The sequence below is a fragment of the Anolis carolinensis genome, chromosome 1, assembly GCF_035594765.1.
Source record: "Anolis carolinensis isolate JA03-04 chromosome 1, rAnoCar3.1.pri, whole genome shotgun sequence".
NCBI lineage: Eukaryota > Metazoa > Chordata > Lepidosauria > Squamata > Dactyloidae > Anolis > Anolis carolinensis.
In genome coordinates, this window is record NC_085841.1 from 45,395,611 (window position 1) to 45,421,597 (window position 25,987).

A 25,987-nucleotide genomic window follows, 5' to 3' on the forward strand; every position below is an offset into this window, starting at 1 on the left:
GAAAACAGATGACCTTCATGTGGTGTGTCACATCTTTAAATGAGACCAGATGAAAATCCACTGAAGGTTTTCTTTAGAAATTTCTCTGGGATTGTTGTTTTGGGAAAGGATTTGAAAGGGTGAACATGGGATTTAAGGTTACCCCTGACAGCGACAGTGGCACAGCTATTACTAACATGTGAAGTACAAGAATCAATAAAGCTCCAAACACAGCTTCAAATGTTGGCAACACTACCTATCTTTATCAACGTAAAGAAAGGTCAAGCCATAAAGTTCCTGCTATAATTTGAGCAGAGAGAGAGATCTCGAAGTTCCTAATGCTCTGAGGCAGCATTCCCAAGATGTTAAATTAAACTCCACAGAAAGGATGGGCTGAAATGTTATAAGAGAATGCCATAACCCCTTTCTTTTTGTACCTTTTAGTGTTGAAAGAAGAGGAAAGGGGGAAAAATAGGAGAGAGCTTACTTCTAATTCTTAACTTTCTAATATGCAGTGACTCTTTTAGCCTTGGTGACTGCTTTGCTTCAGTTTTTTTAATATAAGAATTTACCCAAGCTTGCCTATTTCTTCATATTACATTAATGGTGTAAATAAATGTAATAACTTAAATATAACTCCCAGAATCTCTCAGCTAGCATAGCTACCTTCCATGCTAACAGAAAATGTGGAGTTGTAATACAAAAAAAAAATGAAATTGAAATATTGCTCTATTCATGCTCAGGGCAGTGATTAATTCTTAAAGTCTGGGTTTGAATCCACCTATTTCTAATCACATTAATGGTGAATCAGAATCTCCACCACTTTTTTTCCTAAGAGCCTTTACATGGCAGTCAGATAAAACACAATCCCTTCCTTACTGGCAACAATTATAATTAGTTGACACAGGTAAGGAAGAATACTGTTTCAATTTGTTTTGGACAAAATTATGAGACTTCACAAATCCCATATTCTGAATGAAAACAGAGATATTTTGTTTAACAAAATGTGGATGTGAAGAAAAATGAAGCTGATGGCTTTTCTTGTCCCTGCCCCATTTTGTTGAGATGTATGCTATTGCAGGACAGAGAGATATTGGAAATTATTGGGCAAATGTAAGGATAATGCTGCTAAAAATTAGAAACAGTTCAGGCAGTAATCAGAAATCAACTGTTAACATTTTTCTGCATACAATGAGCCCTTGCTTTCCACTGGGATTTGGCGGTGTGTTCTGTAGGTAAAGGTAAAGGTTTCCCCCTGATATGAAGTCTAGTCATGTTCAACTCTGGGGGTTGGTGCTCATTTCCATTTCTAAACCCAAGAGCCGGCATCGTCTGTAGACACCTCCAAGGTCATGTGGCCAACATGACCACATGGAGTGCCGTTAACTTCCTACCAGAGCGGTACCTATTGATCTACTCACATTTGCATGTTTTTGAACTGCGAGGTTGGCAGAAGCTGGGGCTAACAGCAAAAGCTCCCCAGATTCGAATCACCGACCTTTCGGTCAGCAAGTTCAGCAGCTCAACAGTTTAACCCACTGCGCCACCGGGGGCTCCAGTGTTCTGTGCAAGACCAAAATCTGTGGATACTCAGGTTCCATTATATACAATAATGTAGTAAAATGTCCCTTCTATAAAATAGCAATATCAAGGGTTTTTAAAAAATATTTTCTAGCTGTGGATAATTGAGTGTGTGGATGTAGAATCATTTAGTATGAAGAGCTAATGATGCTGTGTCAGGCGACAGATGGTGGGGGAAGATCTCCATGTTTCAATGCTCCCACGTGGCACTCCAAACAGAGCATAATCTCCCCTATCCTTATGTATGATTCCAATCAGTAATATTTTCATCATCCAGAGGTCCTGGGCATCCCTGTTCTATTAGATTTCAATCCATCTGTACTGACTTTCAGAGTAGAAACTCTTCCCCACTATGACCACATTGGTGCTGAAACAACATACCTATTTCATCCTATCGGAGGAATTTACTAGTGAGGAGGGATGTGATCCCTGAGTATAAAGAATGGTGAAGAATCATCTTTCCTGCAAACCTAGGACCTTGGGTATAGGAGATGGTCATCCAGCCTTTGCTTAAAAGCCTCCAAAGAAGAGATAAATTTAAATTAAAATAAAATAAATACCTTCTTTTTGCTGCAGTATATCTGCCATTTCTTCTCTGGAGGAAGTGCAAACATTGCCTCTCTGTTTTTATCTGTGAGATCCAACTCATCCTGGAGATAAAAAGGGAGAAAAACATAATATTAGTCATTTTGATTTTCACATAGATTTTCAGGGTTTGCCCTATATTCACAGGAGGGATGTTTGTGTACTGTATATTCAAATCTGAGACTGCAGAATTTGAAAAGAATTGCTTTCCTCTCAATTTAATATGAACATTTGTATACAGTTTCCATCTTCTTTTCCTTTCATTTTGGAACATTTTGATGAAAATATCATTCATATATAAGCATTATTTTGGCATAAAACAGATTTTCTTTTTGCAACGAAAATACTGTGGTTTGCTTGCAAACAATTTCCAAAATGTGAAACTCCTATGGCAAATTACTATTTTTAATGGTAAGGACATCTCACCGAAGATGAAAAACAAGTGAATATTCTTACATTCTCAATACAGACACAGCTGCTTTGAGTATCCTTTGCAGAGAGAAAAAGCAAGGTATAAATAAACATAATAAACATGATGAACATAATAGGAACAACAACATTATAGAAGCTTTTCAAACTTCAAAAGCTTCATCTTTGCACAATATAACAAACTCTTGAGCTGTTTCTAAGGACACTGAATAAATTGTACTCTTCAACCCAGCATATCTAATATGGGAATAAATCTAACTTTTGGTCTCCAGTATTGTTTAGTAACAAACGATTTGATGATTCTATGTTTGCTGGAAAAAAAATCCATTTAGTCTGATTCACCCATACCCATCACATCTCCTCTCTCTCTCCCTCTCTCTCTCTTTTTTACAAGAACAGCTGCCAAATGTTTTGGATTCCAGTTCTAGGAACCCCAAGCCAGCATCGACAACAATAAGGGGTTATAGGAGTACTAAGTCAAAACACTGTGGAAGCAAAATGTTCTGTTGATAAACCAATTCAGTCAGTAACATCAAGGTTCCACTTTTCAGATTGGCAATTCTTATTAAAACAGGTTGAGTCTTCCTTATCCCTTCGTTTTTGTATTTTTATATACATACATAATGAAATATGTTGGATATGGAAGCCAGGTCTAAGCACAATATTGATTTATATTGCATATATACTTTATATACCCAGTCTGAAACTAATTTGATACAATTTGGGAAATAATTTTGTGCACAAAACAAGTTTGTGTACACTGACCCATCCGAAAGGAAAGGTGTCACTATTGTATAAATCCACATGAAAAAATGAAGTTTGTTGTATTTTGGATTTCATAATTCCCAATAAGGGATGCTCAAACTGAATACAAAGATTTGGACTGACTGTTTTAGAATCTATTCTTTTAGATCACTTTTTAAAAAATCCTATCCTGTACAGTAAGCAAAAAAGGACAACTTCTCTCTCCACACACAGCTACTGCTATTTGAATTTTATTCAGTGGTTCACCAGAGTATCACACAGGCCAGGGGATACTACAATTTATATTGGGTAGGATAATATTCAGACAAACAGCACATTCAAGGGTCATTTCTCGGGCACGGGAAAGCATCAATACCACTTTGTGGGAGTCACCCCACCATTCTGGTACCCAAGCATTCAAAAAGGCCAGAAGAGGCACCACAGCTGAGACTATAGAAAGGTTTGGTGCTTCTTTTTAGAGTCTCCTGGGATAAACTTTTGCCTTCTGGCACTTTACTCAGAGAAATGGGTTGTTCTTTTGATAATAAGACTTAAGATACAGTACTTACACTGACTCATGGATAAGTCAACTCAGGTTTTTTGGGTTGATTTTTTGACTAAAGTTTCTAGACTTATATGTGAGCATATGCAGTACCTTGCCCTCTCTATGCAAGAACTTCCTGTTTAAAACCCCCACTTTGAATTGCAAACTTGGAATAGTAAGCAAGATACACTAAAAAATATCAAAACAATAAAATATATGAAATTTCAAAATGTAGAGCAAGGTTCATTGTGTCCTTTCACTGAATACATGCTAAGCCAGGGAGTGAGAAGTACTGCATGTGGTGCATACACTTCCCTGATGCTTTCCAACACACATTTTATATCATGTGAAACCTAGGACATTTTATAACAAAATGCTTTTGGAAACAGAAGTGGCACAGATGCATCCTTTAATTTCCCAATTTCCTCCCAAATAAGTTCTTCATAAAAATACATTAAGATGTGTTTTAGACAAATTACATGGAGGATTTCATTTGGTCTGTAAAGCAGTATTTGTTAAATTATGTTCTATGTGACTCTATACAGAAAAGTGTACAGTATATTCTTGTTACAGAAAAATCCATCATTTCCTGAACTGCATCACTTTTTCATTCCACAGAATTCAGGAGGGCATTGTTTTATGAGGGGAGATACGTCCAACAAGAGGAACCCTTGAATGTGGAGAGGAAGCCCTATATTAAGGTGACATTGTAAGTACTTCCAAGGTATTAAAAATAAAGCCCTGTACTAAAATTGGGACATTCTACTTTAAGACAGTCCTACAATGGCTTACTTGGAAAACTTTCTGGATTCAGAAACTTGTGAAAACAGTGAGCTAAAATTGCATACTGAGTCTGGTAGCTGCCGCTGACAGATTTAAAGGCCCGCAGAGATTTCAGCCAGCAGAAAGGTACAAAAGAAATACAAACAGTAACAAGGCAATGTCCTTGCCAACAGCACAAGGTAAGAGTAGCCAAGAGAGGGGGGAAAGGGAGGAGATAGGCGTGAAGAGCACAAACCATGTGGAAATGTTTAGAGTGAGTTTTTGAACAAGAGGACAGCCAACCAAGGCAAGAAGTTTTATCTTTGCAATGCAAAATTAGAAATGCTTCAGCCAAGAACACATTCTTAGGGGGATGTTATGGGGAGGCAGACTGCATCATGTCAGGACTTAAGGAAGGAATACACTTTGAGGGGCCAGCTGTGCACAAAGGACTGTACTAGTGATGTTGTGGATATTTGGTCTGGCAGCAGTCCTACGTGGAGTCACATAAAGAAAGAGCTAGGACATCTTAGTGTTGTAGGCACACACCCAAAACTAAGGGAAATGCCTAGCCATTCTCTTGTTTATTAGGCAAAAGTAAGTAACAATTTATTGGGTTTTATTCTCCATATCATAAAAAAAAATCTAAGAAACGGACAGACTCCTACTGAAATAAGATTTTGTTAAGAAATTAAGCTGTACCACAATGGGAGTTTCTTCCACATGTGGTGGTCATGCAAAAAGGCCATGAACTACTGGAAAATAATCTATGAAGAATGCCAGAAAAAATTTAAAATGAGATTCCCTAAAAAACCAGAATACTATTTATTAGGAATAACGAACAAAGAAATGACCCTTGACCTCAATAAAGACATTTTATTTACGTGCATGAACACTGCTGCCAGGATCACATATGCGAAATATTGGAAATTGGAGGAAATACCAGAAATAGATGAATGGAGAAATAAACTACTTGAGATTAAAGATATGGTCAAGTTAACTTTTGTCATGAAAAAAAACTCAGGAAACTCCATAAAGCAAACGAATTGGAAACTTATTGAGTAATATTATTAAAAGATAAAAGAGAAATAAAACCAACAACAACAAGATCATTCAATAAAAGGAGAAGGACAATTAGGAGAAGTCCAGGAAGGACTGGAAAGAAGGACCTTAAATTCTCTTTCCTCCTTCCTCTTTTTTATTTTTAACTCATAAAACTCAATAAAATTCTTTTTTTAAAAAAAAAGAAAAGAAAGAAATTTAGCTGTAATGTCAAGAGTTCTTTTACAAATGGCTAGCCCCAAATACAGAGGGAGGTTGAATACTTGGCTAATTACCCATGATATAAAAGTCAGACTTCAAGCACACCCATAATTGTCCTCATTGGCTGAACACAGCAGCTATAATCCAAGATGAAACTGTGAATGATACATATGAAGCTTTGGTCATCTAGTATATATGGAGCTTCTGGAATTCATGGCATTGGGCATCGAGCATAAGCATGAGTGTAATTTAGGTAGACATTGAAACTGAAAGCAACAATAGGGAAGGGTCATCTATTTTTCTCATTTTCATGCAGGGAGTATATAGGGGCAGCAGCGCTCTGCTGGAATGGAGAGGCTTCCCCTTTTTTTCCTTGCAGAGTGGGAGAGATTTACTGGGTTTGTACCTCCCTTCTATATTCTCTTTCTTCTTTATAGTTCTTGTCATGTTGATTCACATTGGCTATCTCTCCTACCTCTCTCTCCCCCATCCATTCTCTCCTTTCCCTTCTGTCTCTTCTTCCCCTCCTCCCTTCTCCTTTCTTGTCCTGCTGCCTCTGCTGCAGCTAGCCACAGCCAGGCTTAACAGAGAGCACCCTTTATAGCTGGTCCTCCTAGCAACTCTCCCTACCTTCTCAGTGACAACACAAGTAGTGAACAAATGAGATGCAAGGCTAGAAAAAGATGTGAGAATTACCACAGAATTATATGGTGGCCCTAGAAAATTCCTAGAGGGGGCATGTTTTGTAATATGTGCCAGATACATGGGTTTTACTAAGAGAGATGCCTTTGCAAACAAGTGTCAATTGCATATCCCCTGCACAAAATCAGAAACTTTTGTGGGACTGGGGGGCAGAACAATAGAAAAATCAGAAGAAAATGTGACAGTATTGTCTATTCCTATTGTTTGTCTCCTGTTGCTAATTTAGGTTACAATCCAACTTAGCCAAGCAGTCATAAAATTGTCATTGCGGAGGAAAGAGCTTTCATAGGCTGGCAGAATACCAGAAAGACCAAAACAATGGCAAACACATCTGTGAAAAACTGCAGATACTCTGATGAGACACTCAGATACTCTGGCACTTCTCCAGCAGTAATAGGGTGAAATCAGGGATAGGACAGGGGCAGAAACATATATACATCCAGTGCTTAAATCTTATCCAAGGAGGCTTTGAGGTTCTGTATTGTTTTTCTAATAGCAGATACCAGGCTCTACATTAGAGAAAAATAAAACTGTATTAAAATGTAGTGAATTGCTAACAGAACATATATAATCACCCCGAGTAAATAAAAAATTATTTGAAGTATAGATGTTATCCTTATCAGCCCTGTAGAAATTAGTGTAAAGAACTGGTGGGAGAACTGCAGTACTGAACTGCAGTAAAGAACTGGTGGGATCACAAACCTGCAAAGGTCATGGAAAATGAACACACAAAGATACCGTGGGACTTGTGAATCCAGACTGACAAAGTTCTGGAACACAACACACCAGACCTCACAGTTATGGAAAAGAATAAGGTTTGGATCATTGATGTTGCCATCCCAGGTGACAGTCGCATTGACGAAAAACAACAGGAAAACTCAGCCGCTATCAGGACTTCAAGATTAAACTTCAAAGACTCTGGCAGAAACCAGTACAGGTGGTCCCGGTGGTGATCGGCACATTGGGTGCCATGCCAAACGATCTCAGCCGGCATTTAGAAACAATAGACATTGACAAAATTACGATCTGCCAACTGCAAAAGGCCACCCTACTGGGATCTGTACGCATCATCCAATAATACATCACACAGTCCTAAACACTTGGGAAGTGTTCGACTTGTGATTTTGTGATACGAAATCCAGAATATCTGTCTTGTTTGCTGTGTCATACAATGTCATTGTGTCAATAATAATAATAATAATGTACACCAGACAAAACCAAGTCACCAGCTTCTGTGTTAAATTGTCTAAATTAACTTGTATTTTAGCTCTGTGTATTCTGTTGTACGTCTTTTAATAGTATTTTTATAAAGCTAACATGTTAATATTTAGCACAGATTTATTGATGTTAATATTTGCAGTGGACATGATTAGATTCTATGAAGATTGGAAAAGTTAGTGATGTGTTATTTTAAACATTTAAAGAATCAAATTTAAATTACTAAAAATAGATACTTCCTTCAATTTACCTCAAAAAACTAATGGACTTAAGTAACATGAGCCATTAATGTTCATTCAAATAGTTATTCTTCATGATCTCAAAAACAAAGGAAATCACCATTTTGAATGATAACAAATTATGGGCAATATATAATTTTAATACATTAATTCCAAACTTTGAACAAGAATAGTTTTTTTAAGTTTAAAAGACTGCAAAATCTAATGGGAAAAATCTATAATATTCTTGGAGCTGGGTGTTTATATAGATCATTGTGTTCCATGATATATTCCATTTTCCCAGCTTTGTGCCTAACCGCATTTCCTTTTAAAAAAAAATCTTTTAAATTTTTAAAAGGTGTTTGAAAATGTACATATCAAATAGATTCGCCCTCTAAAGAACTGACTCTGCCTCTTTAAGCAGGAGGACTTGTTGCTGTGCAATGTATTAAAGAGTGCTAATATATGCTAAGCTAATCTTAACAGCATTAAAAGGTGGCTCACAAGGCACAATAGGTATTAAAGAGATTCTCCTTTCCTCCAGTGGCAGAGGCTGGCACATTAGGCAAGGATGACACATGCTAGCAATGAGGAGGATACTGCTGATGTGTCCTTTCCTTGACATTTAACATCTACCCTATCCCTCCCCCTCGCCTACACACACAATCTCCAAGGACAGGCACCTTTTTCCTCCCACATGCACATTGACTGTACTTACTTATAACACTTAATACAAACTTGCACATGTCTACACACATACACCCATTTCTCTCACACTTTTTGTACACAATACACACACAATTAACACAAACATATTAGATTTGACTGCAGATTTGATTATTTGCAGATTTTATTGAAATGTTATTTCTAGGATCTCTAGGTCCTCCAGTCACACCAGATGTTGATCCTTCAGTTGAACTGAAGGATCTAGACATTCTTATTGAGGTGTTCTCTTATTTTAAAAAGGGGATCATTTCCAGTTTTTCACTTTCAAGGGGTTAGGTGGATGTGGTTTTATCCACAAAACTATTCTTGCCCACATTCCCTTCACAGATCTCTTCTTCATGCAGATGATCAGAGTTAAATGTAAAGGTAAAGATTTCTCCTTGACATTAAGTCTTGTTGAGTCCAAGTCTGAAGGGTGTGATCATCTCAGTTTCTAAGCCGAAGAGCCGATGTTGTCCGTAGACACCTCCTAGGTCATCTGGCCTGCATGGAGTGCCATTACCTTCCCGCTGAAGCAATACCTATTGATCTTGAATGTTTTCGAACTGCTAGATTGGCAGAAACTGGGGCTAACAACATGAGCTCATCCAATTCTGCGGAATCGAACCGCTGACCTTCTGGGCAGCAAGTTCTGCAGCTTAATGATTTAACCTGCTGCACCACCACACAAAGTTTTGGGACAAATAATCTCTAAAGTGAAGTAGGTTGAAGGATTTAAATCCAGTATTCTCCAGTGCTATCACGCTGAGGTCACTTTCATACTATACAGTAATAGTACTATGATTCCACTTCAGCTACCATGGTAACATCCTATGGCATCCTGGGCTTTGTAGTTCAGTAAGACACTAAGACTCTCTGGCTGAGACTTCTAAATGTCTCAGTAAATACAAAAGTCTCATATGATGTTGCCAAGACAGTTAAAGTGGAATCTGGGCTGCAAGAAGCTGTGGCTGTGTGAAGAAGATAGGAAGGAGGTTTGCAACGCCTATTCAGTTCAGGATGAGGGAGCTGCTCAATGCTAGGCTACCATCATATACGAAATCTTAGCAGGACATTCCACTGCATAAACCTCGTTGAAAAAAATGGGAGCTGTCTGATAATGTGGTCATGCCATTTCGCTTAGTTTCAAACAGTCTGTGCAATACAGTTTTTTCTGACTTGTAGTCAATGTCTTTTATAGTAGGCCCTCCACTTTCGCAGGGACTAGGAATGCAGGACCCTTGTGGGGTGGGGACCCAAGGGAGGATGCTTCTCTAGCAATCTCTAGGTTCTTCAGTGCAACTTTATGCTGAGCTTCCATGAGAAGTTGACCATGGAATTGTACTTAAGAACCTACAAATGCCTAGAGAAGTGTTATATCTAGGAATCTTTATGTCTCCAAATGTGATTGTATGGTCAACTTCTGGCCAACAATCACAAAGTCACACTAGAGGACCTAATGATTCATAGAGATAATAAATTATTCAAACCATAAATAAACAAATCTGCAAAAGTTACATGGGCAAATATACAAGGTTGATTGTATTTTGTTTCAGAAATAAAACTCAAGCATGAGCTTCTGCTGCATATATTTTTACCCTTTGCTGCTTGCAAGCATGATTCTCAGAATCCTAACACACCCAATATTCTAATTTTAGACACATTTTTGTGATTCTTCCCCAACCATAGGGTTTTTTTTTCAAACTCTTGAGTAATGGGAGCTCTGAGAAAGTGTTTGTGTTATGTATGTTTTTCATTTCACTTTAGGAATAGTAACTCACTAACTCATGTTGTGTTTAGGTCAGTTGGGTGTTCCGGCTTGCGTCTAGGTTTTCCTATTTTTAGGTGATTTTGACAGAGGTCTTGCTATAAGAAGCTACTTACAGGACTAGTTATTCTACTTTTAATGAATGGTTTTTATAATTGCAGGGTCATTTTCCAGAGCTTAGATTGTTCTTTACCCAGGAGTTTCCACACCAACATACACACTTTTATAGCTTGTCTCAAACTCAACTGGTTCCAGCTTGCAGCTCTGTCTGGCCTTGTTTTTTCAAAAATGGTGCTGCCATTTAGTCTATGCTGAAAATTATCCAAGAAAATATTATTTAGTTCCAAACAGAACTAATGAGTAATCTATTTTATTACATTTGTTTCCCTCTGAGAAAGTTCATCATGGTAAATATGATATTCAACTACTGTGAGAAAATGCACACAAAATGCATAAGCAGCAAAAGTAAACAGTGATATCTTAAAATTCAGTTTTAAAATAGTAAGAACAGAGCATTTTCAAACTCAAATGCCATGTGGAATAGGACTAATTTAGGTATATCATGCAAGTCAACCCATGGAGACAGACAGAACAAGAAAATATCAGAGCACACTGGGATGCCCGCATTGCTTCCTGGGAAGGGAAAATCTGTATCATAATTAAACCTACAAGAAATAAAACTAGGAGACAATTTGGTAGACCATTGTGACTGAGTAGAAAAGTATGATGAAGTGAACTGTTGATCTGCTTGCTGGTCATAAGGCATATGCAGGGTTCAGTTCCAACAAGAAATACAGCATCACAAATATTGTCCTTCTAGGTGTAAAGACAAAGTATAAAATAAGTGTAATAGTAAAATTCTGGCTGTTTCTGAATAATTATACATTTGATCACACATGCACACTGCAACTATGTTAAGTCAGCCATGACTACAGCTAATTCCACCCCTGCCAACACCTGGAGCTGACACTTTCTCTCAATCCCTTCTCAGAGAAATGTTTTTCGATCATAGAAGCCGCCACACGCAGAAGAGATTTCACATAAAATATGAACATGCAGAAATGGTTTGCAGAATCAATAACAAGGAGCAGGACCAGTAATTTGATATTTAAGCCAAGCATGACAAGAGTAAAGAACCTTTATGGAAAGCTTCCCCTCTGCCCTTATTTATATAATGGTCTCCACTCCACCTTCACTGCAAACAAATGTTGATCTATTTATTATGTAGACACTGCTCCCTTGTACACAATATAATGAAATAAGCACACACAACCCTCCTCATGAGAGTGAAGCAGTGGAAATGCAGGGATCTCTTCCCAAGTACCCTATTCTTGGACTCAATTTATACAATGCATAGTGAAGGGTCAACAAGCAATGGGCTAGAGTGGACTGGAAAGTAACAGCATGATCCTTTACCATCTATTTTAAAGGGGACACACTCAGACTTTTACATGCACAACCCATTCTGCTCTCAAAGCCAAACTTCCTCTAGTATTTAGGCCAAATGATTGGCACCAGCTTTAGCTCAAAGAAAAAAGACCATGATAACATGATCACTGTAATAATTATCTAAAGGGATGCAATACAAAACATGAAGAAATACTGTTTTCTGCTGTTCCAGAGACTAGTACACAAACGAGTGGATTCAAATTAGAAGAAAAGATTCCACTTAAACATTGGAGATAATTATTTACTCTTAAGAGTCTTAAACAGTGGAATAGACTGCCTTGGCAGATGATGGAGTCTCTTACTTTGGTGGTCTTTTAACAGAGGTTGGGCTGGCATATTTCAGGAATGCTACAGTTCTATATTCCTCCACAGCAAGAGGTTGGACTAGATGTACCATGTGTCCCTTCTACACTGCCATATCAAATCCAGATTATCTGCTTTGAACTGGATTATATGGCAGTGTGGACTCATATAATCCAGCTCAAAGCAGATAATCTGGGATCTGATTCTGGGATAGAGGGCAGTGTAGATCCCCAAATGTAGAATTCAGGATTCTACATTTCCAGTTGAAATGAAATTTTGAAAACAAAGCTATAGGATATGATTCATTTCTTTCTGGCAAGAAGTAATGAGATGTATCTTGTACTAGCATTTCATTTTTCTAAGTATTACATATTATTATCTGCCATCAGAATGAAAGAGAGAACACAGATTAGAAGTTTACAAACAACCTTAATAGCCAAGCATATTTCTTTGCAATGGAAATACACAACCATGCCATATGTGGAAGACTACAGAAGATATTGAAAAAAAATGTACAGGAGCTAACCATAAAGCAAAAGGTAGAATTCCATGTAACAGAAGCTTAATCCTATGATCTCCCAGATTGCTTCCAACTTCAGAGTAAACTAATACAATTGGGTACTCCAGAAATTCTTCTTTCCTAGCACTTCTCCAACTCACCTCCCTGAATGTGATTATCCAGTTGCATATGGATGGCAATATCAAGAATAGGAACTTTAATTTTTTAAAGAAACAAACAAACTCTTAGACATAATGTCAATGAAGAAAATAAAACATTAAGAAACTTCCAAGTGATCCAGCATACTGCTGGCCATAGAGACTGTTTTTGATTGTTCAACATTTTTGGGATAAGCCTCTCCCACAGCTTTCTACCAGACTGCCAGCAGGATCCCCAAAGGCTGGTCTTGAGCAAGCTTCTCAGTTTGTAATTTATCACAGTCTTGGGGTTAATGAATGTAGACTAAACCAAGTTCTGTCTTCTTTGGCCTTGGAGAAAGAATAGAAACAAGGGGATATAAAGAAATAGATTATCAGCCTTGCGCTGTGTTCTTTTCCAAAATAGGAACCAATACAGCATAACTGTTATGGTGTTAACATGTGAATTGAGTAAGACCACATTGGAAACAAACTATTTATATGCCTGGCAGTGGCAGATGCATTCTTGTATTAGAAACAGGTCCAGGAACATTTTTTAAAATGGCTTTATACTCCATATGGCCCAGCTGCAACAAATGCACTGAAGAATTCATTTTGTGACAAGAAATGCAACCTCTTTGGCATAAGTGGGGTGCATTTGCCCAATTACAAGTAGGTGATGAGCACACCCCAAACAAAATATTTGGGATTAGTTTAAACCTGACACTTAGAAGGTGTTTGCATCAATACCCTTAAGTATTTTAGGGAATGTTTATTCCATTTGCAGTCAGCTCTCCACACTTGCAGGGGTTAGGAGACCACACAAGCAAAAAACCACATTAAAAATGGCTGTACTTTCATATAAAAGAACATATTCCTAGAAATAACTAGGTTCTCCAGCATGACTTCCACTTGAAGTTGACTTTTGGAGTTTTGGATTTTGGTGTCACATATATGCAGATGATACGCAGCTCTATTACTCCTTTCCACCAAAAGCCAAGGATGATGTCCTAAACCTGAACCAGTGCCTGTCATCAGTAATGGACTGGATGAAGGCTAATAAATTGAAACTAAATCCTGACAAGACAGAGGTGTTCCTGGTCAGTCGAAAGGCAGATCAGGATATAGGGATACAACCTGTACTGGATGGGGTTACACTCCCCTGAAGTCACAGGTCCACAGCTTGGGGGTGATCAGGATTGACCCTGGAGGCTCAGGTGTCGGTGGTGACCAGGGATGCCTTTGCACAATTAAAGCTTGTGTACCAGCTGTGCCCATACCACACCAGATCTGACCATGGTAGTCCATGCCTTAGTTACATTCCATTTGCTTTCCATACTGCAATGCTCTCTTATGTGGGGCTGTCTTTGAAGACCGTTCAGAAGCTTCAGCTGGTCCAAAGATCAGCAGCCAGATTGCTAACTGGGGCTCTGTACAGAGAGAGAACTACTCTCATGTTACTGCAACTCCACTGGCTACCAGTTTGTTTCTGGGAGAAATTAAAAGTAGTTTAAATGGTTTGGGCCCAGACTATCTGGCTGACTGCATCCCCGCATACAAACCTGCCCAGGCACTATGATTGGCAGATGAGACCCTGCTCTTGGTCCCACCCCCATCTTAAGCATGGCTGGTAGGAATGAGAGAAGGGGCCTTCTCTGTAGTTGCCCCCACCTGTGGAACTCCCTTCCTAAGGAAATCAGAAAAACAGCTCAAGACCTTTTTATGCTCTCAAACATACAGAGAGGAGGTCATATAAACATCTGGCATAAACAAAACGGAACAGAATTTGGAAATGGCTTGTTACCCCGGCTTTCAAATTTTATGATTTAATTTTTCATTAGTCCCAATTTTAAGTCTTGCCCGTAAATGTTCATTTTTACATCATAATTTTTAGTTATTTGATTCCCTAATTTGTTTTAACACACTGCCCCAGTGGCGCAGTGTGTTAAAGCGCTGAGTTGCTGAACTTGCAGACCGAAAGTTCGCAGGTTCAAATCCAGGGAGCGGAGTGAACGCCCGATGTTAGCTCCAGCTTCTGCCAACCTAGCAGTTTGAAAACATGCAAATGTGAGTAGATCAATAGGTACCGGCCTGTCTACGGTGTCTACGGACAACGCCGGCTCTTTGGCTTAGAAATGGAGATGAGCACCAACCCCCAGAGTTGGACACGACTGGACTTAATGTCAGGGGAAACCTTTACCTTTTACCTTTAATTTGTTTTAATATTTCACTATTGTTTGATGTTGTTTAATATGCTTTATCTGATTTATGATTGTTTTATTTCTGGTTGCACTTTACGGCATTGGATGTTTGCCACTGATGCTGTGACTGCCCCAAGTCCTCATGGGGAGATAGGGCGGGATATAAATAATGTTTTTATTATTATTATTATTATTATTATTATTATTATTATTATTATTATTTTATATACTGTAGAGTCTCACTTATCCAACATAAACGGGCAGGCAGAACGTTGGATAAGCGAGTATGTTGGATAATAAGGAGGCATTAAGGAAAAGCCTATTAAACATCAAATTAGTTTATGATTTTACAAATTAAGCACCAAAACATCATGTTATACAACAAATTTGACAGAAAAAGTAGTTCAATATGCAGTAATGCTACATAGTAATCACTGTATTTACGAATTTAGCACCAAAATATCACAATGTATTGGAAACATGGACTACAAAAATGTGTTGGATAATCCAGAACGTTGGATAAGCGGATGTTGGATAAGTGAGACTCTACTGTATTGCAAAGTGCTTCATACACTTTGGGAGTCTTTTAGATTGTTTTTTTTAAGGACCATGAAAAAATATTAGCACTACCACTACCATGTAAGAATTATTTTTGTTGAATGGAGAAACAATTGGGAAAAGACATAATCCTTTCCAATAATTTGAAAATGTATATACAACCCAAAATATTTGCAGGGATGCAGCAGAAAACCTACAGACAGAGAACTAAGTCCCATGGCATATGCATCCACCCCCAGAAATACCCCCAAACTGCTGTAAATTCAGAAAGCTTCAAGCTTCCAAAATATCTCAGCAACTCCCACAGTCAAAGCTTTGGAACAGACATTTATTCTACATTCAGAGATAAAGAAGCAAGGACCCTGGCTGTAATGGACCTGAAATGCTGCCATGTAGTGGAAGGTTCATATTTGCTCAAAAGGCAGGAGGGGGACTTTTCCAAGGTTTCGAACAACAACAGAATGTCCCTTGCCTTTTGAATGCTTCTTGTCAACTCATTAGAACAGAATATGCTACTGGGCTTGCATAGCAAGGAACACAATTTAGGCTGCCTGACCCAAGAGCCTCTGGACAATAATATAACAGAAGAAGACATGCTATTTCAGCAGAAATCCCCTCTCAATGTTCTTATTCTCCATTTACCCCTTCTCCTCCTCTTGTTTCCCTTCACCCTCTCCTCTGCCTTTGTTTTTGATGAGACCCTATCAAGGAAATTAGGTGTGGGAAAGGTTATTAGGAAATAGCTGCTACTTTTCCGGTCTCCCCACCCAGACCCTTTTCCTCTTCAATGGTCATTTCTATTTGGCTCTCTAATGCTAATGAGATCAGGAAAAAAACTCTCTAGTCATTTGTGCTCTGGTTCCAGCCCAAGAACATAGGCAGGCACACACCTCTCTGATCACTTCCTGCTCAAAACAAACATCGGCCAGCATTATGCCACTGAACCTGTGCCAGGAAAGGCTCAGGGAGAGAAGACAATTACTGCACCCGGGTGAGGGCCCTGTGCCATAAGCAAGCTGCATTTCCAGGGCAGGGCGTTGGTGTCACCCTCTCACTTCCTCAGCAGCTCCGTCCCCTTTCCATGCATCCTATTCATCCAATTGACTTTGCTGAGCAAAACTCTGACAGCAAGACAGTGCCTTGGCTAACCTTTAATTCTCTCTAATGATGTTATGTAAAAGTGCCGAAGGGATGACAAGAGCCCTGCTAATGAGAATTATTGAAAGTGAATTAAGAGAGCCAATCCACACGTGGCATCCCTGTTGCAATGCAGCACTATCAGATTTGTCAACTTGATGTCCTGGCACCAGATGCTAGTTTTCTGTTCAAAGATCTCCACAATACTTCCATGTAACTGACTTGAAACATCAGCAATATTGTTAAAATTCCAAATATGTTTGAGCTTCCTGTAGCCTTTCTGAAATATTAAAGAGCAACGGCCTCAGTAGAACATACTTTCACTGATCTTGTGTATGTTTTAAATGTTTTGCATTTGTTTGAACCTGTAAGCCATGTCTGGGAGAAAGGTGAAGTTAGAAATAAAGTGAATGGCATTCCTCACTGAAATCAGTAGGATTTATTTCTGCATACACATGGTTAGTTGGGAAGGATAGCCAGCTGACCGTCCACTACTGAATTTGTTCAGTTGATAACACTTGCCCTTGTTTCTCTTTCAGCTTGTGAGAATAATAATTCAGACAGATGGATGCTTCCCCTGTCTATACAAGAGCCTGCCAAACCAGTGATGAACCACAAAAAGAAGGGATAGCTTGATTAGGAAACAATCTACTGTTAATGCTTTAATCATCTTTTGTAGTAGCTACAAAAGGCTGACCACTATAAAACCTGCTTCCAATTTAAAAGGCATCTTCCAAATTCAAACTCAAAATCTCCATAGTCTTGAAACAATGGTTGAAACCACAGGTGCTTGGAAGTATCAGCATCAGATCCTGGTTTAAATGACCCTAATTAAAGACAGACATAGCACTGCCTCTGATTGTGGTTTTAACCCATTCTTCTCTCTCTTTCACAGTCTGTAGATCTTTGACACTCGGCAAAGGACCAGAGGTCCCCAAGTAGGTGTAATCAGAGTAAAAAGGCACTTTAGTCATTCCAGTATAACACAGTCAGTGTCATCTACACTGTAGAATTAATGCAGTTTGACACTAATTTAACTTCCAGGGCTCAATGCTATGACATCATTGGATCTCTCATTTTACAAGGCCTTTGCCATCTCTACTAAAGGGTGCTGATGCCTAATCAAACTACAGATTCCAGAATTCCATAACACTGAGCCATCACAGTTAAAGTGTGTCAAACTGCACTAATTCTACAGTGGAAACTCACAGTCAGTGAAGCTACCAGCTCTGCCAAAAATTCCACCCTGATTCAGTCATGCATTAGGACAATGGTGGGAATAAGAACGCCTTACAGAAACTATGGAGCCTCCAGTGGCACAGCAGGTTAAATCACTGAGCTGCTGAAATGGCTGACTGAAGGTTGGCGGTTTGAATCTGGGGAGCAGGGTGAGCTCCCACTGTTAGCCCTAGCTTCTGCCAACATAGCCGTTCAAAAACATGCAAATGTGAGTAGATCAATAGGTACCACTCTGGTGGGAAGGTAACGTCGCTCCATGCAGTCATGCCGGCCACATGACCTTGGAGGTGTCTACAAAGATCATCTGGAGAGGCCCTGCTCTCGGTCCCACCTGCCTCACAAGTGCAGCTGGTGGGGACGAGAGACAGGGCTTTCTCAGTGGTGGCTCCTCAGCTGTGGAACTCCCTCCCCAGTGATATCCGGCAGGCCCCATCCCTTCTGAGTTTTAGGAAAAAGGTGAAGACCTGGCTTTGTGAGCAAGCGTTTAATGAACTATGTTGATTTTGACTCGGTCCGGATTAAGGTTTATGTGCAAGGTTTTTGTGGACGAATGGTTTAAGTATTTTTATTGTACTGTTTTAAATGTATTTATTGTATTATGCTAAATTGATTGTTTTAATTGCTTATGTTTTATCTTTTGTACTGTATACCGGCATTGAATTTTGCCAGATTGTGAGCCGCCCTGAGTCCCTTCAAGTGAGAAGGGTGGCATAGAAATGATGGAAATAAATAAATACAAACAATGCTGGCTCTTTGGCTTAGAAAAGGAGATGGCCACCAACCCCAAGAGTCGGACACGACTAGACTTAATGTCATGGGAACACCTTTACCTTTTACAGAAACTATTTTGACTGCAACTCTCAGTATTTCTCAACATTCTCTATATACAGCTGCTGAGGCTTGTAGTCCACCAACATCTGGAAGGCTCCATGACTGGAACTTCCAAATCAAGAGTTCTGAATTATGGAAATCTCAAGGTCCATTGTAATTAGTAAAATGCTGTGTGATAAACAAAGACAGAGTAGCAATCCAATGGGAAGGACAGTAGCACACACTCTTCAATTACGGAATTCTGCTTTAGGTAACAAACCACTGGCTTTCTGCCAGATGTGTACTCTTTCACACTGCAATTTGCTGAACAATTAGAGGAAGTCAGCTCATTGTTCAACAGCAAACAAGGGTGATTGATTCAATGAAGTTAACAGAAATGCTATTCCCCCACCACTTTCGCCTCTCTCGTCAATCAGTTACATGAGTATATTATCATTTCTAACTAAATAAATATCTTGTGTTTGGAAAAATCACTGGTTTCTGGAATACCCATGAGAATTGCTCAAACATACCTTATACAGTTAATATAAAACTTACACCAACCAAGGAATGTTTTAATGATGCCAAGGCTATTAACATGAATTGGAGTTTGATTTTGATAGAAGGCCTTGTGTATATCAAATCATATTCACAGGCAAAGCAATTAAAATTAATGTTCACTGTGACAAAGTTAAGAACTAGAAAAAGTAACAGCTTTGCCTGAGCAAGTTTTATCTACAAAACACCACCTTACAATAAGCTACAGCTGTTGGAAAGAAATAACAGTACATCATGTTTGCCAGCAACTGAGAAGCTGAAGAAACACAGATATAATGGAAAACTAATTTAATCCAACAGAAAGAAAGGGAGGGTACTCTACTTTCCCTCTGCAATATTCCAAATTTTGGCTGATCTTTATCTTCACTGGATCATCTATGGACTCATGTCTTCAAGACTGCAACTCTATATTTTCCCTACCTTGGGTTATTATAAAATAACTCATTATTATTATTATTGTAGATTGTGGAGTAAACAGCCTACGACGTGGGGAGGAGGGGGAAGGTACCCCCTATAGAGGAAAAAATATCAAGGGGGATAATTACCATTACAGATGGGTCAGCTTGGAACTTAAACAGGGGTGTCCAGGAAAATTATCAGGAAAAATATATTCAGGGGAAATGGGTAACATCAGGAATATCAATATATCAGATTAGAGATATATATAAATATAGGTAATATATCTTTCTCCAAAATAAATTACTTATCTTCATAATCCAAAGACTATTGACCATTATCAGTATATTGGATTAAAGTAGTTTGAATATGCATAATGAGAAGTCACAGTGGAGACATGTGATAGCGGTAGGTGACTACCTGGTGAAGGAAACAAACTCAATAGTTTGCAAGCCTGAGAGGGTGCCTTGAAAGGTGTGTTGTCTCCCAGGACAAAAATCCATGAAGTCACAAAGTCACTGACAAGACCCAGCAAACCCACTGAAAGTTTCTCCTTCATTTCGGTTCATGGGTGCCACTGAAAGGCATAACAGGGTAAGAAATTGAAGGATCTGCTCATTTAATATCTCCTTCCAGTTGAAGGATATGACTCAGAATGAGAAAAATACTGAGGATTTTTTTTATTTATTGATTTACAACATTTCTACCCCGCCTTTCTCACCCGAGGGGACTCAAGGCGACACAACTGGCTATCCAGATGGCGCCACTGAGAACAATTTGGCTTCTTGGACTGTGGTCTGCAGTTTGATGAACTTCTTGCAAGTGGATTGTTGATTTTAAGTAATTGTTTTAAGTTTGATATGTTTGAATTATGTGATGTTAAAGTATATGTTGTTTTATTCTATATATGTATTTATGGCATCGAATTGTGCCTTTGTTGTGACTCACCCTGAGTCCCCTTTGGGATGAGAAGAGTGCAATAAATGCAATAAATAAACAAATAAATGACAGATTTCACCTCACCTGGCTCGGGAAGGAGACATATTCTCAAGGGAAAGAGTTCATTAAGTGCTAGAGATAACAGTTTGACTGTTATAGAGAGAACTGTACAAAAAAAATACAAGAAGCCAGCAGTGGTAGGGAAAATCTTAAATAAGCACCTAGAAGGAATGCCCCATGGTCTTAGATGTATCTACACTAATGCACAAGGCATGGGAAAATTAGTAAGATGAACTTGTACTCTTAACAGAGTAAAACAAATATGATATAATAACCTGGTGGGATGAGCTCATCATTGGAATGCAGTAACAAAACAAAAAGTGTTTTTTTATGTTACATCCATAGCAAAATGATTAACAAGGGAATAATAGTGCAATTGTATGGAGAAGTTGGCAAAATGCTAACAGAGGACAGAGAAAAGGCAGAACTAACTTAACAAATTATTTGACTTAGTCTTCTCCCAAAAGCAAAACAGGTAAAGAAGTAGTACATCAATACACTAGCACTCTAAATGAATACAGGTCTCCAGGACCATATAAATTATACCCAAGAGAATGCTGTGGATGTGGCATAGCTTGCTATCAATAAAGCCATCAACAAGGTTACCCACTATAAACTTGTAAACAAGCTAAAAAAAACTGGGGCTATACAATGTTACTATTACGTGTATTTTTAAATGTGCTCACCAAGAGCTCCTCTTCATCCTGGAGAGAAGTGACTATTGGGATGTGACAGGGATCTCTCTTGGGCCCAGTTCAAGTCAACATCTTTACAAATTATGTGAATGGTTGAATGTAGGACATACTTACTTTTCAGCCACAGAGCATTTTTGAAGCAAACGTTTCTCGTAAAGTCCCAAGAAATGTTAGATAGATAGATAGATAGATAGATGATAGAGCAAACTTTTTGGCCAACATAAACTTAACAGTATTTCAGTGGACAATCCCAGGGGCTAACCAGTCCAATCCCCTTCTGTGGTACAGAAAAAGCACAATCAAAGTTCCCCCTGAGCAGTGAGGGGGAAATAGGGTTTTGGAAGCAATCAAAGCAAGGGAGAAAGGATGAGGCAGACAAGGGAAAAAGGCTTTTGGTGGCAAGGGACGCCGGGGGGGGGGGGGACTTTTTGTGTCAAAGGAGATGGGAGAGGAGCAAGAAAGAGAAGGAAAAGCTTGGAGGGGGAGGGGGAGGAGGGAACCATGATGCACCTCAGTATGCTTTGCAGAGCCCCAAGGTCTCAGCAGAGCACACTTTGAGAACCACTGCTCCAGAGGATAGAATCATAATTCAAAATTACCTTAACAGATGAGAGAACTACACCAAAGCTAACAGATCAAATTTCAGAAGGGAAAAAAGGTATAGTATTACACTTAGGAAGAAAAAAATTAAATGCATAGATATGACAAGTGACATCTGGCTTTACAGCAGTACATGAGAAATTGAACTAGGGGTCTTAGAACAGCACAAGCTGATCATAAATAAATATATCCATCTCAGTTAATTTTCTGCCTAAAAGTATACTATGGAAGAATGGAAGAGGAAGGATAGGTGTTTCTATGAAAAATTGTGATAAAGTTATTTTAGTGCAGAATGTGATTTTTAAATAAACTAGTTACATTGCTCATTACCCTGATCATCACATAACAGGTCATTTACATGTTACTGTTATTGCAATCCAGGATGGTGATTCATTAAGATAAGTCAAAAGTTACCCTTCCTTTTACTCTTCTGACATGGAGAAAATACAAGAAACTTTCATCCGGTTCTCTCATATGGTCAATTCAGATATTACATCTTAAAACATTCTGAGGAAAATGCAGTATTTTCTTATAGTAGCCACTCATATGACAATTCTGTAAAAAGTATATTATTTCCTCATTGTTCTGTTGTGCCACAACTACAATTTATGAAGTCTTGTGCTTGTGCCACACCGTCGATTACTATTTTTAAAAAGTTTCCTGTCTTTAAATTAATTTAAAAAAAAGTTTTAATCTATAAATACAAGAGATTTGGAATGCCGGAATGCCACACAGTCTAATGCCAACCTTGGTTAATTCTAAGTCTTGCCAGCCACTTTATCAACAGTGCTGTTCTCCTACATTTCTGGATTGACTTATTATAACAGCTCAAATCTATGGAACTACACGTGGCTTTCACACTTCAATTCCTTGGAATACACTGTCAACTCAGTTTGTAAATCTTGCAATATTAAAGGATACAAAAAAGCAAGTTATTGCCACAAATGTATATATTTCATCAAGCCAGGGAAAACAACGTGATAACTCTAATTATGACCTTTTATGCCACTTTAAATGTTTAGGGAAAGGAGCTGAGGATTTAGGGAGCAACTCTCTCTAGCTCTGGTTTGTTACTGACATTGAGAGTTCTTCCAGATTCTCCTGTTTCCTGTTCAGTCAATAAATCTGTGCAAAGAAAAGCATGTGCTTCTACAATAGTTCAGAGCGCCAACAGGCACACAACCAGCTTGGCACATGCCGCACAGACCACCAACTGCAGCAGCACTTCATTACAAGCAGTATGCATGGTGCCAAATGGGAAGAGAAAAATGGGGAGGTAGCCAAGGCAGACTGGAACGATGGCCTTCTGCCAGGTTCACCACTGATGGGATGCAGATCTACCACATCAACATCCTCAAAAATATGTGGAGGCCTTCCACCTTTCTTTCTTAGGGATAGGAAAACAGATAAGAAGAACCTAGGGAGCTCACTTTTCTCTCATAGCCTCTGTAGTACAAGGTAGAGACTAGATAACTTGTAAAAGGGTTAGGAAGTTCACACGACTACATTGTTTTGCTCTTTCCTAAGGAGGGTTCAAGACTTGCAAGTAAAAACAACACTCACACAGACAGGTAGCACTGGAAGCAAGTTTGTGCATCCTTGCTTGTCTTATTGTCACACTGAATGAGAAACCACATAAATATTCTCTTTGCCTGAGAAATGGTAAGATATTTCCTGCCCTCTTCAAACAGTTTTCACATTTGCAAGACCAATTGTGCAATGGCAACATTGTGCAAAATTATAATGGATATTGCTCCCTTTCATTGGTTGTTAACAATTACAATCATTAATTGGATTTGTTTGTATCTTTTTCTGGCATTAGCCAGTCAGTTGTTCTTCACTTCCTGTGTATGTACGGTTTGCTTAACAAGGGGAAAAGTCAGTAGTTTTGCAAGGAGGTATTTCTAACACAAAGCAAAGAAAATGGGACAAATAGAAAAACATTCTCTCTTTTCCCCATATTGGAGGTGAGAACTGTTGCAGAGATGGGAAATGGCAAAAATGAGAATTGTGAAAATAGTCTTCCTCTCGCTAGTTGATTTTTTTTTTTTTTGGTGTCTTAATTAACAAAGTCGTATCTCTGACAAGGCACTTTACAACATATAAACTCCTAGACTCCAATGAAACATACTGGCAAACAGTATTTCTACTAGACATAATTTGAAATATGAGACAAGCCAAAGATGACAGATGAGGTGAGAGCAAATCAGGGTTATAGTTAAATATACATCTTACATCAAGACAATCAGGGAGATATATGTGATGTGACATCATTCACAGACACAGCAACAAGAGAGTCAGAAGAATTGGGAAACCCAGGGGATGATAAAATGAAATAAAATCAATGGTCAGAGGGTAAGAGTGGAAATCAAGACAAATAGGAGACAGCAGTTCATCTGCACAGAAGACATCTGTGTAGAAAAGGCATCTGGTTGACCAGTTTCCCAAAGATATAATTTTTTACCTCCTGATCGCCCATAGAAAGGCAGTAAGTGATGAAAATAAAGAAACCCATTCGAAAATCCTCATAAGGATAGATAAATGAACAGTTGTGCAAAATGCTGAAGCCTTTATCTTACAGATGAACAATGCTGATTTCTAGGAAGTCTGGCTAGGGGAGTTAGCTTCTGGCCTTTAAAAGCCAAATTCAAAGAGGGCATGTTAGTTGCTGCCTGAAAAATCTCATAAAAATAGCTTATTTTCCTAGGCCATAAAAAGAACAAATTCTTCCATCATATACAGAGGTAGTTGGAACTCCATGCCAGAAATTTGGAGAGAATTAAAATGATAAAATCAACAGAATATTCAACTGCCCTAAAATATCCTACTAGTGGAGTAGCCAAGATGCTTTTCAAGAAACCAGATAAAGCATCCAAGGGTAATGGAGATTTACTAAGCTGATTGCAAGACAGTCCGCTTGTTCTTATACAGCAAATGTGTGGTTTCACTGCTTCTTAAAAGACATAGGGGCAGTGACCCACATTTCAATGCTTAGCACAAGGATACGCTCATGGCTTTTATAAATACAAATGCAGTCAAATGCAGCAGCGTTTTATTGTACTTTTTACAAAGCAGATGGCAAATATCAAAGGCCAAGCTGTAGCCTTTGGGCATACTTCAAGAGGTCCAGAAAAATATTTGGCACAGTAGGGATTCTCTGTCAGCATCTCAAAAGGCTCCTCTGTATGTAAAGATTGTGTAAATATGTGCGCACACTATAGTAAACTCCAGTTTACACTTGCTAATATTTAACACACAGCTTTCCCCCCAAACATTTCCAGGTCATTGATTTATGCTGGCCCCCTCACAGACTGAACTTTTATAATTCAATTAAAACTCAGCCTAGCCAATCAATACAAAACACAACCTGCTTTCTTTTAACGTGTACAAAGAAGAGGCCACTACATGGGCAAGCCAAATTGGCCTTGGAGGCAAATCCTGCTGCCTGTAAGCCCAGTTTCCATCCAAAGTACCATTGCCCTAAACACCCACAGCTTTTTTCCATTTGGACATAGCTCATATTACTATAGAATCCAGGAGATGCTTCACGCATGGCATGTTTCGCACGTTTCTTCACTATGTGGAAAATATCACAGCAAAAGTATAAACAAAACACGTACAACATCGCTGAGAAGTGGAGCAAAAATGTTTGTGTTTCCACAAATATGTTGCATGCAGATCCAAATGACTAAGAATGTGCCAGTTTGATATTCGAACTAATATTAAATTGGGGTGGATGACTTCCAATTCTGATTCTATCCGACATCAGTCTCACATACTTCTCTATCCTTAATTCTATTCCATTTCCACAATGACATGCAACATTTTTTTAAAAAAAACAAATCCTCCTGAAAAATATACGAAACATGTTTTTTCTTCAAAACCTCAAGTGCACTTTTTTAATGTTG

The 25,987-nt window shown here is 38.7% G+C and overlaps 1 protein-coding gene across 4 annotated transcripts in view; it reads right to left on the reverse strand.

Annotated features, from left to right (window-relative positions):
- Positions 1 to 25,987, reverse strand: part of daam2 (dishevelled associated activator of morphogenesis 2) — a 328,775-nt gene that overhangs the window by 199,180 nt on the left and 103,608 nt on the right. For all 4 annotated transcript variants that reach the window (XM_062973532.1, XM_062973528.1, XM_062973529.1 and 1 more), the window contains exon 3: positions 2,121 to 2,210. In XM_062973532.1, the coding sequence (XP_062829602.1) occupies positions 2,121 to 2,210 (90 nt within the window). The remainder of the gene's footprint in view (positions 1 to 2,120; positions 2,211 to 25,987) is intronic.